At 34.8% G+C, this 17,527-nt stretch overlaps 1 protein-coding gene across 7 annotated transcripts in view; it reads right to left on the reverse strand.

Moving 5' to 3' along the window:
• Positions 1-17,527, reverse strand: part of RALGAPA1 (Ral GTPase activating protein catalytic subunit alpha 1) — a gene marked incomplete at its 5' end in the record, with an annotated part of 231,007 nt that overhangs the window by 64,286 nt on the left and 149,194 nt on the right. For all 7 annotated transcript variants that reach the window (XM_081227825.1, XM_081227822.1, XM_081227824.1 and 4 more), the window contains 2 exons: positions 8,357-8,428; positions 11,084-11,948. In XM_081227825.1, coding sequence (XP_081083951.1) covers positions 8,357-8,428; positions 11,084-11,948 — 937 coding nt within the window. The remainder of the gene's footprint in view (positions 1-8,356; positions 8,429-11,083; positions 11,949-17,527) is intronic.

Below are 17,527 nucleotides of genomic sequence, written 5' to 3' on the forward strand. Positions count from 1 at the left end.
GTTGAGAAGATATGAGAGATATCCCAGTGAGAAGGAAAACTATGTTAGGGGAGAAGGCAGCAGAAAATGAGCCAGTGAAGACAAACTAGAAATAACTAGTTTAGCAGGAGCCAAGTAGAAAAATATTAGGTAATGTAAAGAAACCATAAATAGCCAAGATTGGCTGGTATGGCCTGAGTTCTAGACTAAAGAGTCTGGTCAGCCATTTGGAAGTCACTAGGAATAAAATAAAAATTTTACTTTAGACAGTTTTACTTTAGAACAAATAATTTAATATGACTTTAGAAGCCAGGGGAGAACATTTTAAAGAGAGAACAGACAACAGTACTGAACTTTTAGGGGATATAATACTCAGGAGTTTTTAGGGCAGAAACTATTCTGTATTATATTGTAATGAGTATACATGTCATTATACATTTGTTAAAACTCATACAATGTACAACACCAAGAGTGAATCTAATATAAACTTCAGTTAATAATAATATATCAATATTGGCTCATCAATTTTAACAAATGTACCATACTGATACAAGATAAAAATAATAGGGGTAACTATGTATAGGGGGAAAGAGGGTATGTAGGAATGCTCTGTATTTTGCAATTGATTATTTTGTAAATCTAAAACAGCTATAATTTTTAAGTGCCTATTAAATTAATTAAATTTAATTAATTAGATAAATCAAGGAGGCTGGAGGGGATGGAGAAAACTTTAGCCATGGTGGTCAGAATACTACCCTTCAAAAGGATAGTTTCAGTAGAAGAGTAGAGGTCTGAGAACACATGGTGAGCAAGACAGCAAAAGAGTTATGATTTGTGCCCCCAATGACTTTGGTACCATCTAGTACCAAAGATAAGTTATTATGGGGAAGAATTAGGATATGAGAACTCAGAGACTACTTAGAGGGTTTTAATTTTATAACTGTCTTGGAAAGAATATCTAAGAAGTAATAATAATATTAATACAGTGTGATAAATACTATGACAGGAAAGTGTTATAGGGATCTCTGAAAGCCCATGGAAGGATATCCAAACACAGGGTGGAAGGAACTGGGGAGAAAGGTAAAGGGTTAGCAGTAGCTTAAGGAAAGGCTTTTCAGAAAAAAATGATGTTTAAGCTGAGACTAAAACAATGGACAGGATCTACACTCAGAAAAAATTTAGAGCATAAGACTATTTCATTGTTAAATAATAAAGAATAAAACTCAGACAGATAACATTCAATTCTAGAAGAAAAAGAACAATATAAAGCTTATAAACAAGAAATAACAGTAATTAAAGAGTTAAAAAATAGAACATAATAGAATATGATAAATGAGAAACTGTTTCTCTGAAAAGATTAAATAGATTATTTGCATCCAGAAAAAAAAAGCCCACTGTAATGGTGGTGCATAATTCACTTACAAATATAGCTTAAAAGTTAAAAAACATTTTAAAAGAAACCATAATTACAATAATTTGTTATTTAATACATAATACAAAAAAGATGGAAATTGTAACACCAATAACCTAAAATGTGAGGGAAGAAGTAAAAGTATAAAGGTTCTGTATGCTGTATATAAAGCAAATACTAATAGAAGAGGAAATAAACAGCAATACAGTATTAGTTGGGGGTTTTAATATCCCAGTCTCAATAATGGACAGATTATCCAGACAGAGACTGAAAAAGGGAGCAGTGGATTTGAACAACACTATATACCTAAGAGACATACACAGAACATTCTGTCCAACAGCAGCAGAATATACACTCTTTTCAAGTGCACACAGAACATTTTCTAGGATAGATAATGTGTTAGGATGCAAAACAAGTCTCAACAAATTCAAGAAGCTAGAAATTATATCAAGTATCTTTTCCAAACACAATGGAATTAAAATAGAAATCAATAACAAGAGAAAAGCCAGAAAGTTCACAGACACATAGAAATTAAACGACACACTCCTGAACAACCAATAGATCAAAGAAGAAATCAAAAGGGAAGTTTAAAAAATATCTTGAGACAAACAAAAATAGAAATACACACTGGAAGTATGAAGTATAGCAAGTTCCAAGAGGGAAGTTTGTAATGATAAACACGTACATTAAGAAAAAGAAAGATCTCAAATAAACAGCTTAACTTTATACCTAAAGGAACTAGAAAAAGAATAAACTAATCCCAAAGTTAGCAGAAAAGGGGAAATAATAAAGATTAGAGCATAAATAAATAAAATAGAGAATAGGAAAATAGAAAATATGAAACAAACCAACAGTTGGTTCTTTGAAAAGATAAACCAATTGAGAAATAAATGGTATTGGGAAAACTGGACATTCACATGCAAAAGAATTAAACTGGACCCTTGTCTTACACCACTCACAAAAGTTAACCTGAAATGGATTAAAGACTTAAATCTAAGACCTGAAACCATAAAACCCCTAAAATGAAAATAAACGGGTAAGGTCCTGGACATTGGTCTTGTCTATGATTTTATGGATATAACACCCAAAGCTCAAGCAACAAAAGCAAAACAAAAACGAAAACAAAAATAATAAACAAGTGGGATCACATCAAACTAAAAAGCTGCACAGCAAAAGAAAGGATAAACAAAATGAAAAGGTAACTCACAGAGTGGAAGAAAATATTTGCAAATTACATTTCTGATAATGTAAGAAACTCATACAACTCAATTGCAATAAAACACTTATAATACAATTAAAAAATGGGCAAAGGACATGAATAGACATTTTTCTAAAAATGATATTCAAATGGCCAAGAAGTACATGAAAAAGTACTTAATATCACTAGTCATCGGAAAATGGAAATGAAAAACTACACTGCGATATCACCTCACACCCAGTAGAATGGCTATTATCAAAAAGACAAGCGGGACTTCCCTGGTGGCGCAGTGGTTGAGAGTCCGCCTGCCGATGCAGGGGACACGGGTTCGTGCCCCGGTCCGGGAAGATCCCACGTGCCACGGAGCGGCTAGGCCCATGAGCCATGGCCGCTGAGCCTGTGCGTCCGGAGCCTGTGCTCCGCAACGGGAGAGGCCACAACAGTGAGAGGCCCACGTACTGCAAAAAAAAAAAAAAAAAAGAAAAAAAAAAGACAAGCGATAAGTGTTGGAGGTGATGTGGAGAAAAGGGAACCCTCGTGCACTGTTGGTGGGAATGTAAACTGGTGCAGTCAACTCTGTAAAAAGTATGGAGGGTCCTCAAAAAATTAAAAATAGAACTACCACATGATCTGGCAATCCCACTTCTGGGAATATATCCAAAGGAAATGAAAATACTAACTGGAAAAGATATCTGCACCCTTGTGTTCACAGCCTCATTATTTACAATAGCCAAGGTATGGAAACAATCTAAGTGTCCACCGATGGATGAATGGATTAAGAAAATTTGGTATTTACAACGGGATTCAACCATAAAAAAGAAGGAAATCCTGGCATTTGTGACAACATGGTTGAACCCTGAGGGCATTATGCTAAGAGAAATAAGTCAGACAGAGAAAGACAAATATAGCATGTTCTCGCTTATATGTGAAATTTAAAAAATCTAGATTCACAGAAACTGAGATCAGATTGGGTGGAGGATGGGTAAAGGGGGTCAAAGGGTACAAATTTCCAGCTATAGGATGAAAAAGTTTGGGGGTATAATGGACATTACAGTTACTATAGTTAACAGTACTGTACTGTATATTTGAAAGTTGCTATGAATGGATTTTTACAGTTCTCACGACAAAAACTGTAACTAAGTGAAGTGATGATGTAGTAACTAACATTGTTGTGGTAATCATTTTGCAATATATAAAAATCGTTATGTTTAAACCTTAAACTTACACGATGTTATATGTCAATTATATCTCAGTACAGCTAGGGGTCAAAAAAAACTGTTGAAGGGATGACATGGGAATACAGAAATTAATTATATATATATTAAAAAAAGAAAAAGAAAAGCCCTATAAAACTGAGAAAAGGAATGTAGTAGAGAATTATGACACCATGTATGAATCTCTACTAAGTATCTTTTGAAATCTCAGTGAAATTGAGTTCTGTAAAAAAAAAAAAAGCCCTGAAATTGACCTAAGAGGTAAAAGAAAAACTGAAAAGACTAAAAAGGATGAAACAAATGGAAATAATTTAAAATTCTACTAATTCCTCCAAATTTTCAAATAGATAATATTCATTTTATGAATCTGGCTGTAATGTTAATTCTGAAAACATTATAACAGGCAAAAAATTAACTATAAAATATTCTAATAGATGAACCATGCCCTAATTAAAAATGAAATTCTAACAAATTTAACCCAACAGGAAGTCAAAGGACCTAATAAGGTTTATCCCAAGAATGCAAGAATTATTTAATATTAGCAATCTAGTTAATATACATCAACTAGTTAAGAAAGCAAAAGCTGAATATAAAAATATATAAAAACCTGAATAGATGCTGAAAAGGATTCTGATAACATTTAACTACCTCTCATTATGAAATCTCCTAGAAAACAGGCTACTTTCTCAGAATGATAAAAATGATCTATTTCAAACTAACAACCAATATTTTACTTAAGTATGAAACAGAAGAGTCATTTCCATTAAAAGCAGAAAAGACAAGGATGACCACTCTTCCTATAACTATTTAACACTGTAGTGCAAGTTTTAGTCAGTACAATCAGACATGATGATATAAGAAAATAATGGCATAACTTTTCAAAAGGAGATGACTTGCAGAAAACGATTATATACCTAAGCAAATCCTAAGAGTGAGACAACTATAAAATGTTTAAAATCAACAAGAGAGGGACTTCCCTGGTGGCGCAGTGGTTAAGAATCTGCCTGTCGGAGATCAGCTCGGTGCTTTGTGACCCGGTAGAGGGGTGGGATAGGGAGGATGTGAGGGAGACGCAAGAGGGAGGAGATATGGGGATATATGTATATGTATAGCTGATTCATTCTGTTAAAAAGCAGAGATTAACACACCATTGTAATTATACTCCAATAAAGATGTTTAAAAAGGGAAAAAAAGAAAAAAGAGAAATAAGACTTAAAATTGAAATAATAAAATTAGTATATTTAATCAAAAAAATAAAAGAATCTGCTGGTCAATGCAGGGGACACGGGTTCGAGCTCTGGTCCACGAAGATCCCACATGCCATGGAGCAACTAAGCCCATGCGCCACAACTACTGAAGCTTGTGCACCTACAGCCCGTGCTCTGCAACAAGAGAAGCCACCGCAGTGAGAAGCCCGCGCACCACAAGGAAGAGTAGTCCCCACTCGCCACAACTAGAGAAAGCCTATGCACAGCAACAAAGACCCAATGCAGCCAAAAATAAATAAATAAATATATTTTTTTTTTAAAAAGAGAGAATTCATTAAAGTACTTGGATACAAAATATAATGGGGGGAAGATTCTACTCAGAATAGCAACACAAAAGTAAAACACCCCTAAAGGTAACGTCTGGGTATCAGAATAAATAAAAAACACTCCATGATTGTGAATGGGAAGAATGATGATAATAAATGTGTTTATTCTTCCCATAGGAAACTTTTATTGCAAATCAAATCAAAATAGCAATGGGATTTTTTTTTCTGGAAAACAACAGCATAATTCTAATCAATAACATGTTTCTGGAAGAAAAAACAGGCGAGAACATCTAAAAAAAGAAGAATGCGTGTGGATGGGGTGAGGAAGAAGACTGAGCCTATCAGATACTAAATTATAAAGCTACAATAAATTAAACAGTAACATCTCCACAAAATTGATAGACCAATCAATAGAAATGAACAGATAGCTTTGAAACAGCTTAGTATTTGATAAAGATAATATCAAATCAATGGGAAAGATATGGATTATTTAACAAATTATAGAAATAGACTATTTTCCAACATTCAAGGTGGTTCCATTTCTCATTCCATAAATCAAAATGCATTCCAGAAGGAATAAAGAATTAAATATAAAATAATTACCACTCCAACCAAATACTTAAAAATCTAGAAGGAAATGTAACAATGTTTAATTGATTTCAAGACAGATCTCTCTAAGCACAGCAAACAACTGAAGAAATTTAAAAAAAAAGATTGAGAGATATAATTACTACATAAAAATGGGTTGTTAAACAACCTGAAGTTGTTGAAAACTGAAAGCCAAATGACTAACTAGGAGAACTCCCACAATAAATACAAAAGTTAATCCTTAACACATACACATACGTAAAAGAGCTCTTACATATAAGAAAAATTCCTAAATAGAAAAACAGAAAAAGGACACTAAGAGAGAATTTAGAAATTTTTTACAAATATATGAAAAATATTAACCTCCCTAGTAATTAAAAACTATAAATTAATGAGATACCATGATTTGCCCCTCAAATTATAAAGGTTAAGAAAATGTCATCAATATCTTTTGCTGGACAGGCTGAAGTTATACAACGGTGGTAGGATTAGAAACCAGTACTTAATGGAAAGCAATTTTATAATATATATGGCCTGAAATAAGTCCTTATGCTTTGACCTAATAATTCTATTTCTAGGAATCTATTCTAGGGCAAGAAATTAAAAACAACTCAAATGTCCAAAATCATAGAACTTGGTGCCATAGAATTTTTTTTGAAGAATATCAAAATGGCTGAGAAAATGCTAATATAGAGTTTTTTTTTTTTTTTTGCCGTAAGCGGGCCTCTCACTGTTGTGGCCTTTCCCGTTGCGGAGCACCAGCTCTGGACGCGCAGGCTCAGAGGTCATGGCTCACGGGCCCAGCTGCTCCGTGGCATGTGGGATCTTCCCGGACCGGGGCACGAACCCGTGTCCCCTGCATCGGCAGGCGGACTCTCAACCACTATGCCACCAGGGAAGCCCTAATATAGAGTTTTTTAAAAGACATAACTTACTATACATTACTATGATTCCAGTTTTGTAAAACAAACAAAAATCATACATATATCTATCAAAAAGAAAGACTGAAAATATATAAAGAAATGCTAACAAGTCTTATGAATAACAATAGTTTTATTTTTCTGTTTTATATTTTCTATAATAACCAAAGAAATTATACATTATTTAAAAAAACTATTCTGAGAAAAGCTAAAAACAACAAAAACCAGTTAGTAATGACAGGAAATGAATAAAAAATTATATTTTTCTATAAATTTGGTAGTAAAAGGCATGAAAGGGATGTACTATAGCTTGAAAGGATAGTAACTGAGGAAAGTTTTGTTTTGTTTTGTTTTAAAGGCAGATAACAAACATGCTTATGGTAAGAAAAGTAAGTAGAAATACAAGATAAAGAAGGGATAACTTTTTGAAGATCCTACAGCAGGCTGAGAAAGTAGGAAGCAGAAGTATATAAAGAAAAACAGGCTTTTCTGATGAGGAAAGTGAGCAAGAGAAGATGGCTCAATACAGAAAATTTTAAAAGACGAAGATGTAAGGCCTATTTGTTTTGATGTGGGAAAGGTCTGAATCATTCCTGTAGAATAGTGATGGCGGGGTGAATGGCTTGTTACAAACTAGTTTCCCAATTGTCAGAATCACTGGATTTAATTAATGAACATATGTGACTAACCTGTGTTAAAATGTGAATGTGTGGAGGAAGAAGAAAGGTTAAGAACTACTGTTCTAGCAGATTGTCTTTCACATAGGTCAAACCTTTGAATTCTTACGAGGTTAGAGTAGAGATGACCTTTTGACTATAATGCCAGGCTTGAGGAACAAAGAAGTGATTTATAACAATTACTCTGAGAAGTAAAGTAAAAGTGAACAAGGGATAAAAAATTTGCCAAACAGCAGAGATGGCATTGTTGAAGTAAAGGTGCATGAATATACAGTAACTCTCTATATGACACTGGTTTGATAATTTTCTCTAGTAGTGTACTGCTGCCCAGGAGTAGAAAAAGCAGATGTTGAGAATGATTCTGATTAGAGAACTGGTTATGGAAATATACACACACACACACACATATATATTATATATATAGATATAGATATAGATATAGATATAGATATAAACTTAAGCAGAAGAACAGTTTTGAGGGTGCAAGATAAGGCATTTTAAAAATGGTTGACAATATGTGAGTTTGCTGGACAGAAAGGTAAGTGGAATCAGAGCTGGGTGGACAAACTGACTGTGGGAACAGGAAAAGCAAAAAACTGAAGACAAAAGTATAAAACACCAGTTGAGTGTTTATTATTTATAAACAATCCAAAGATACCAAACATTTAAATGCAGCTGTACGTTTTTCTAAAAATGTTATTTCTAAGGTATATATAAATGAAAAACAGTTTCTGCTCAGAAAGTTATAATTCAACAATACAGTATTATTCACAGACGAACAGAGAAATATCTGACAGGTGCCAGAGCTAAACCTGAAAATTTCCCAACAACTTACCACTGTCTTGAGTCCAAGTTCCTAAGTTCTCTAAGTAGTTTTTCATTTTTCTTCAGGAGATGAAAGCTCCTCCTAAATAGAGAGATTTATAAACATTTTCATCACGTTTGCAGTGAATGACATGACAGTTCCGGAAATACTTTCCAGTCTACTCATGCAACTCTTATACTTTTCTTGCCTTTTCATACTTCTAACACAAAGGAGAACAAACCCTAAAAAAAATGTAAAGAATATATGTCATTATTTCTACCCAGGCCCTCATACATTTCTGCTAGTGGGTCATAATCTACTGGCCATTTAAACGTTTCCTTGAAGATGCTGTGAGTTTCTCAAACTCATATTCAGGAAAATGGATAAAAATACTTATAGGTTCCTTCTCAAGAGTTTCATAAAAATATGTGAGAAAGTTGTTCCTCATGAGAAATAAAATATTCACAAAATCTAAATCATTACCAAATAAGGATGTGTAATCCAGATGGAATTTGTTTTTTTTCTTGTTTTACATTATATGTTTTTTTTACACTACAAAGCAGTGTGTAAATTTTACCAAATACATTATATAGGTGCTAAATTATGTATAAATTATATTCATGAAATCAATGCTTGCTGTGGTAAAATATAGCTTCCCATCTTTAATTTTTCTCAAGAGACAATGTATGGACCATTCTACAGCAAAAGAATGAATTTATATTAGTGGCAATTACCTGTATGTGGACATACCATAAGGCAAACTGTTTTCCTGATATAACATGGCTTTCCCATAAGGCAGAGGATACGCCCTTCTAATAAATGGAAGGGTTTAAACCAAGTAAGATTATAAACACTAGGTAAGCAAGTAGAATTCCAATTCAGTGCTTCATATGCATTTGAATTACTTTAAGATTTATTCATCCAGTGATATCTGAGCTCTCCTTCTACTACAAACTGAACAAAAACAATACATTCAATAATGCTTCTTCTTCCACTTCCCTACAGATTTTAGTATCATAAAAATTTTAAAAATCAATTTTAAAGATAAATTTTAAAATATATTTAAAAATATTAATAATGCTTTACACTAGTGTACAATTTTAGTATTTTATATACATTATCTAATTTAATTCTTACCATCATGTGAGGTGGGAGTTATTTCCTCAATTTGCAGACTGTAACCCGAGGCTCAAAGTTTAAGTGACTCTCACCTGGATCTTCTGCTTTAAGTCTCATGCCTTTTCATTTAACTCCTACTTAACTTACTTCAAAACTTTGTGTGTGTATTGCAAGTTTTTAATGAGGTTTTGCAATATGCATAAGAGAAAACAAAATTTTAAAAAATGAAATCCATGGGCTTCCCTGGTGGCGCAGTGGTTGAGAGTCCGCCTGCCGATGCAGGGGACACGGGTTCATGCCCCGGTCCGGGAAGATCCCACATGCCGTGGAGCGGCTAGGCCCGTGAGCCATGGCCGCTGAGCCTGCGCGTCCGGAGCCTGTGCTCCGCAACGGGACAGGCCACAACAGTGAGAGGCCCATGTACTGCAAAAAAAAAAAAAAAAAAAAAGAAATCCAGATTCTTTTCTTGATTTGATGCTAAATCCTGAGTTAATTTCTCTGATACAAACAAGAAATGATCATATCGCTGTTTGTCTAAAAAAAAAGTTAGGCTATGTGCCATAATAAGAAATATACATTTGGGCTGTGTCCCCAGTTTTTGACACAGAGGTCCTAAAACCCTTGTAATTTCCTGAGTGCTGGAGGTGACAGGAGAGGCTTACACAGACCTCCTAAAACCTCTGGAATTTCCTGGGTAATAAGAGCATCTTTTGTTCTAATAAGGTGACTCCTGGTGGTGTCCTGGATAACTTCAGGATGGTGCCTCATCACCAGAAAGAGCAAGCCATGATTAGGATCTTAAAACTTTCAGCCCCACCTCTGGGGAGAGAGAGGAACTGGAGACTGAGTTAATAATCATGCCTACATGATAAGACCTCCATGAAAATCCCTAAATTATGGGATTTGGAGAGCTTCCAGGTTGGTGAACACATTCAGTGTGCTGGGAGGGTGGCACACTGCAACTCCACAGGGACAGAAATTTCCACACTTGGAATCCTTCCAGACTTTATCCTATGTACCTCTTCATCTGGCTGTTCATCTGTATCCTTTAACTATCTTTGTAATAAACTGATAAATGTAAGTGTTTTACGAATCATTATAGTTAATTTTCAAACCCAAGAAGGGGGTTGTAGGAACCTCTGATTTACAGCCAATTGCCCAGAAGTATGGGTGACCCAGACCTGCAATTGATGTCTAAAATGGGGGGCAGTCTTGTTGGTCTGAGCCCTTAACTTGTCTGTGATAACTCCAGGTATTGTTGAAACTGCTTGGTGTGAAAAACTCACACATTTGGTGTTAGAAGTGTTATAAGAAAAAAGTTTTTCCTATTAGCTTACATGAAGGTTGGAAAAAAAAAGATTTTTTTCAATTGTATGAGCTATGAGTTCTAAGATAGTTATACTAGTCATTATGAAAATGTTAAAATTAATTTATTATATTAAGTTATCTTTTTATTCCCTTGAAACCTGATGACTCAGTAGACTCAAAAAAAAAAAAAAAAGAAAATCTGCCCACTGGTCAAAGAACTAATTGGTAGGTAAAATTTAGCGAGGGAAAGAACAGAGACTAAAATGCTGATCATAAGATGAATAAGACTAATATTTTTTAAAAAAGGAAAAATTTCTCCTTTATTCTTACCTTTTGTCCCAGGAATTCATTCCCAATATACTAAGAAGCAATCTGCAATAATAAAATGCTGACTGAGGTTTCTGAGGTGTTGGTTCATCTTGCTCCACAGCTTTCATGTTTAAGTCATTAAAGTGTTTCTCAACAAATTCTTTTTCCTCTGTATGCTGCTTAAGGATAGCGTTAATAACATCATTTTCCTGTTTTTCAGAAATGCACACAGGCTGTGGAGCAGGAATATTAAGTGAGACTCCAGTCCTCTGTAAGCATTCAGGACTAGTTACACCTAAATACTGCAAAAGCTCGTCAAGAACATCTTCTTCATCTCTTATCGTATCCCAAGTTGGTACAGTTTCTCTAAATCTTCTTCTAATCTGGAGGGAAACCCCATCTTTAACTGTTATATCTTCTAAGCATTCATGAGATGTAGAAGGCTCTTCTGGCTTCTCTTGGTGAGACAACGAAAGTATAAGAGATGTAGGTTCTGACAAACCACTTACAAGAGGTGGTCCATACAGGATGGCAGAATCCCATGAATATTTTCCAGAAAGATCACGTACTATAATCCTGACATTTGAATTGGCTGATGCAAGGCCAGCAGATAAACCTCCTCCAGGTATACTCTCTTCAGATCTGATCTGGATACAGGACACTAAGGTTGTATTGTTCAACACAAAGAACTGAATATTTGGACTCTCAAAGAGTTCAGGAGAAAGTTCAGTGCTTTCACTGTAATGATTGTCGTGATTTTCACACACCTGACTTGTTAACATAGCAGGACCACCACTCATTGGATAATGGCCCAAGTGATTTACCAGATGTGTAATAACAGTGCGGGCAGCTATAGAGATTAATCCTTGTTGCATTTGAGTTTTCACTAGAAATAAAAAATATAATAAGTGAGTGGGAATACTGCTGCTTCCTAGGAAGTCATATAAGAATGAAACATTAGACAACAAATGGGGATTCCATCACATTATCAAAATCACATTCAAATATTTGAGTAAATATTAATATTTTCAATTTAGAGTATGTACTACAAGAATGATAATGAAGAAGAAAACTGTGCTTTGATGAAGTTTTGTTCATTTTTATAAGAAAGCCCTTTTTGAAATTTTTGCTTATGGATTCAAAATTTAAACTGAATGTACATCATACCTTCAAAGAAGGTTCAAAAGTGTTATAAATCACTTGAAATCACTTAGCACCCAGATTAAAAAGTCAATGAAATCCAACTGATAAGCTTCTTATATTATGAGGAGATTCAGAAACATAGTTTGCAGCATGCCTTAAATGGCATTTAATTATGGCTTTTATGGATGATGTAAAAGTGTCAGAAAAAAGTGATCTTTCACTAAACTTTAGGAGTCAGGATCAATTTAAATAGTGAGTCAGTATAGCCAGCATATGCCAAGGAAACTTTATTTTAAAGGAAAAAATATTTTATGGCCTCCTTATTTTTCTAAGGCATTAAAGAGATCAGGAGCATATCTATATGAGTAACTTAAAAAAAAACATAGGAAATGGTAAAAAGAGAAAACTCAAAGAATATAGTAGCAAGAGGCCTGAAGAGGCAAGGTGCCTAATGTCACGACCTGAAGGAGGAGGAAAAAGGAGGGGAGGGTGGAAAGAAAACAAAGAATACAGAAAGAGAGTAAAGGGAGAAAGGAGGAAGTGCAGATAGATAATAACTTGTCCAAGCCCACTAGCCAAAGACTGCCAGTGTGATTCTATAGAGGGTTGATGAAGCCACTTATGTAATGAGTGGTGTCAGGAAGTGGGGACAACTGGGTTAACTTGATACTTTTCATCTAGGAGGTGGGAGGAGAGTTGTCATTAGTAAAGACATACTAATCATTCATGTTAGAAGAGGACGTTCAGTTGTGTGTTTGTGTGTGTGTTGATAGTGTTCTTGTCTGTCTTATATACAAGGTTACAGAATAATCATGTCTCTGTATTGTTCTACCACAGTGATATTGTCTGAGCATTGTTATATTCTGAAAGTTAATCATTTGGGAATACTATGGCCTAGCTACCAGAATAAATATAGATTTGAAAATGTCCTGATGATCAAAGTATTACCTATATAAAATAAATTCCTTAATTTCGAGTGTACTTTGTGATGAATTTCAGTAACTATATAGAATTGTATAACCACCAACGCAATCAATATATAGTAAAATTCTCACATCAAAGGAAGATAAATTTTATTTTATGTAAATTATACCTCAATAAACTCAACTTTATAAAATTTATAAGGGAACTAGGATGTGCACTGCTGATATGATTACTTAAAAAGAGGCAAGAAAGAGAACAATGTTATATTTTTGAAGCTGTAGCCCTCAAGATTCAGAACCGACACCACTGGGTACAGGCAAAGAGTCAGCAACAAATCAGCTGCTATGCCATTAATACCAATAACATCTTCTCCATTATTCCAACTCTAAAAAAGAACAGTTTTCTGTGGACTTTGGTTGATTTTGAAATGTTACTGAGTGTCAAACTTTTAATCTTCCATAATCAAGTTTTATTTTACATACATGTATATATAAACATTTTTCAGTTTACTTAAAAAGTTCCAATTACATTGAGCTGTTCTTTGATGATAGTATGGCTAGCTCTGAAAATGAGCTATTCAACACTAGATAACAACACTAAATGATTAACCTTAATTCAATCCTACATTTTCAAGACCTATTATGGTAAAGTAAAAAGATATGCCACTGAATGATGAGAAACAGAGGGGTGATTTGAATCTAGTGCCTGCTTTTGCTTCTCTAATTATAGCTTAGATTTTAATGAGTGTTCACACTGTAAGAGGCCTTGCAGATAATCTAGCCAATACTTCTCATTTTGCACTTGAGAGTTCACAGAAGTTCACTGATTACACTTAAAAAATAAATTTAGATTTCAGAAGTAGGTAGAAGCATTTTCTTTCCTAAGCTGCTTCTCTAAATTCAGGATATATATATATATATATATATATATATATATGTGTATATATATATATATATATATTTATATTTATATTTATATAAAGGGACAAAAACCTCTCAACTTGTTAATTTGGCAGTTAGGTTTATTTAGATTTATTTTTGAATCATAAGCTACAGAACATACACATCTTTCTTCTATATATCTTAGATATAAAGAAAACATATGAAATTCTCTAATGTAGAAATTCAAAATGAAATTCTAAAATAACCAGCCTTGTGAGAAAATGCAAAATGAAGATATCGATGCTTCTAGGGCTTTGTGTAACTAGCATTCATTTTAAAAAGTCTATTCAAGGTTGTCTTTTCATATTGTCAGATTAAACAAACCCTACAGCATTTGCAGCAAACCCGTAATTACTGATTATTATGGCATACAAAAGCAGCAAGACATAAAAAGCTGCTGCAATTCACCGCACTGTAATAGAACATGCAGAGGAAGTTAATTTTGGCAAATGCTTTAAATATGAGCTTTGCATAATATGTATAGGTGAAACTATAATTAAGACAGAATGAATTCTTTGGAGCCTCCTTTCACTCTGACCCTGCAAATGATGACTTTTTGCTAATAAGACTACTGCCATTTGACAAAAAGCCAACTTCACTACCTTGCTTTATTCTTTAGTAAATTTAATAATTACAGCTACTCCTGCCAATAATTCTCAAATCAGACTTGTTCAATCCAATACTGAGCTTATTAGGGACACTCTATGTTTAGAAATCTTTGGCCAAAGAAGTACTTGAAGATGATGAAGCATGCCTTAGACAAGGGTACAATGATTAGCCATTTCTGCCACATTAAAAAAACCCCACAGCATGTAGTCACTACAGACCACAGAATCACCTGCTGCTAGCTCACAGCTGTTCCTGAAAGGTTCTGTATTTATCTGGTCCTTAATACCTTTAAGCAAGTCCAAAGGGAACAACTTTAATACATTTAGAGAATAGCACCCTACAGAGTATTTGGTATCAATATAAAGCTCATCTGTTTAAAACCTTTACACCTTTCTGTCTTTTACAGTGACTGTTAATGGCACAGTAAATTTGCATGAAATACATTAAAACTTCCCTTTACATAAGTAAACTATTTATTTCACTGTTTAAGAAATACACTATCCTGCCCTGAATCAAACTTTATCATTTTACACCTTTAAAAATGCAAAAAGCAAAGAATATTTTCATATAACTTTGTCCTTAAGTAAAATAAACACTGTATTGTACTATGCCAAATCTAAAGAAATAATTATAAGTCACCTATATCAATTGTCTGAATTATTTTTCCTATATTCCTATTTCACTTGTAACGTGTTCTAGACAAATTATCAGCTATTTGTGGTCAACCCAAAACCCTAGCCCTACTTCCTTGATGTGTAACTTTGTATCTTCACTTGCATTCTATGTCATCAATCCATTACCACGGCCACATCTTAAATGTTTTAATCATTTATAACTATTCTGCCTTTAAAAATCAAACTCTTCCTTGATAGTTTACCCTTTGACCACAACCTCCTAGCCTCGTGATTTCCCGATTTTGTTTTGTAGAGCCTGGGAGAGGGCTGTTGCAGATGAATGGGAGAGAAGTCAGCAGAATCCCTGCTGCAGCTCTACTTTAAAAAGTTTTACAAAGTGGACTTCCTTGTGAAATTTATTTGAAGAGGTTCCACTGCTTAAAAACTCATTTAATAAACCACTGTCCTAACATACTGATATGCTCTGTGGTTCTCAACCTTGGCTGCATATTAATCACCTGCAAGGTTTTAAAAATCCCAGCAATCCCAGATCAATATATCAAAATCTCTATGGATGGGACCAGACATCAGTATTGTAATATGCAGCCAAGGCTGAGAATCACTGTTCCAATTTGTTATTAACAACCACATCTACTTTCTGACTCACTGCATCACCTCTACTTTCTTCCAGCTTATTACCCATTTCCTAGCATCAGTTCAATCCTTACCAACCCTAGATTCTATAACTAAACCATTTTTCAATATTCTGAAAGCCATTGTTCCCCTGTATATCTGCCAGATCCACCTTACTGAATGTTGACTGGTGCAACCAAAACTTTGCAGTTTCCATTTTCTACTGGGCCCTCAGTAACTTCTGTCAGTCCCCTTAATTTACTCCCACCTTCTTCTTTCTGGTCGCAAAAGGGCTAATATTAACACCTAATCTTTCCAGCTCACCTCTCAGGAACTTCACTCTATTAATGATCCCTTTACTACCTTCCTTCTCAGCTTATCATTGAGTTTAACTCTTTAGAACTCCTTTAATCCTGAATAATCTATTAACTTATCTATTGCTTTATCATTTTTCTTTGCTTTTTTAAAATTAAAAAGTCAAGCTTTTTTAAAGAGCACTTTTGACAGATGGCTCTACTTCCTTAACTTCTGCTTGCTCTTCAACCCACAGCCATCCACTTCTGTCTCCTACTTTTCTGCTGAAACTAAAGTAGATATATTTGTCAGTCTTTTTGTACTTGATATCTCTATCATTTAATACCATTGGCCAGTCTTTAAAAAAATCTTTCTCTTCTCTTTGTTTCTGAGAAACTACTCTCTCCCGGTTTTCCTTCCTTTCCAACTTTTTCTTCTCAGAATACACACACCCATGTAAATACATATTCCTAACAAAGACCCCTCTGCTAAGACCTAGATCTGCATGTACAATCAATTGTCCACTAGATCTCTTCATATGAATATCCAACAGGCACTCTAAGCTAAACCATTTCCAATACTGCCCTCCTGATTTTCCCTCCTAATCCTCTAAACTTTCTCATATTCTTAGTCTAGTTTAGAGAAAATATAACCAATTTAACCCTTTAGCAACTCTTGCTTGGCCTATTGCAACAGCATCATGATTGGTCTCTCTGATCCTGAGTTAACCACCCTAAAATCAGTCTAACTACTAGAGATCAGCAAACTTTTTCTGCAAGGGGACAGAGAGTAAATTATCTTCACCTTTATGGGCCATGCTCTCTCTGTCCCAACTACTCAGCACTACTATTACTACACAAAAGCAGCTACAATGACACATAAATGAAGAGCATGGATGTGTCTCAATAAAACTTTATTTATAGCAACAGGTGGCAGGCATGGGCCATAGTTTGCTGACTCCTGTAAAATACTACTGTCAAAGTGGTCTTAATACTAATTTTATCATGTATATCAGTGGGCCCCAACCTTTCTGGCACCAGGGACCAGTTTCGTGAAAGACAACTTTCCCACGGATGGGGGGTGGGGTGTGGAGGGATGGTTCAGGCGGTAATGGGAGCGATGGGGAGCAGCAGATGAAGCTTCATGTGCTTGCCCTCTGCTCACCTCCTGCTCTGCGGCCCAGTTCCTAACAGGCCGCAGACCGGTACCAGTCCGTGGCCCGGGGGTTGGGGACCCCTGATGTATATCACCTCCTTAAAACCCTTCAGTAATTGCTGGGTTCCTCTGGGCTACCCCTGTATCTTGAA

Source organism: Mesoplodon bidens (assembly GCF_964165515.1).
Source record: "Mesoplodon bidens genome assembly, chromosome: 3".
Lineage (NCBI taxonomy): Eukaryota > Metazoa > Chordata > Mammalia > Artiodactyla > Ziphiidae > Mesoplodon > Mesoplodon bidens.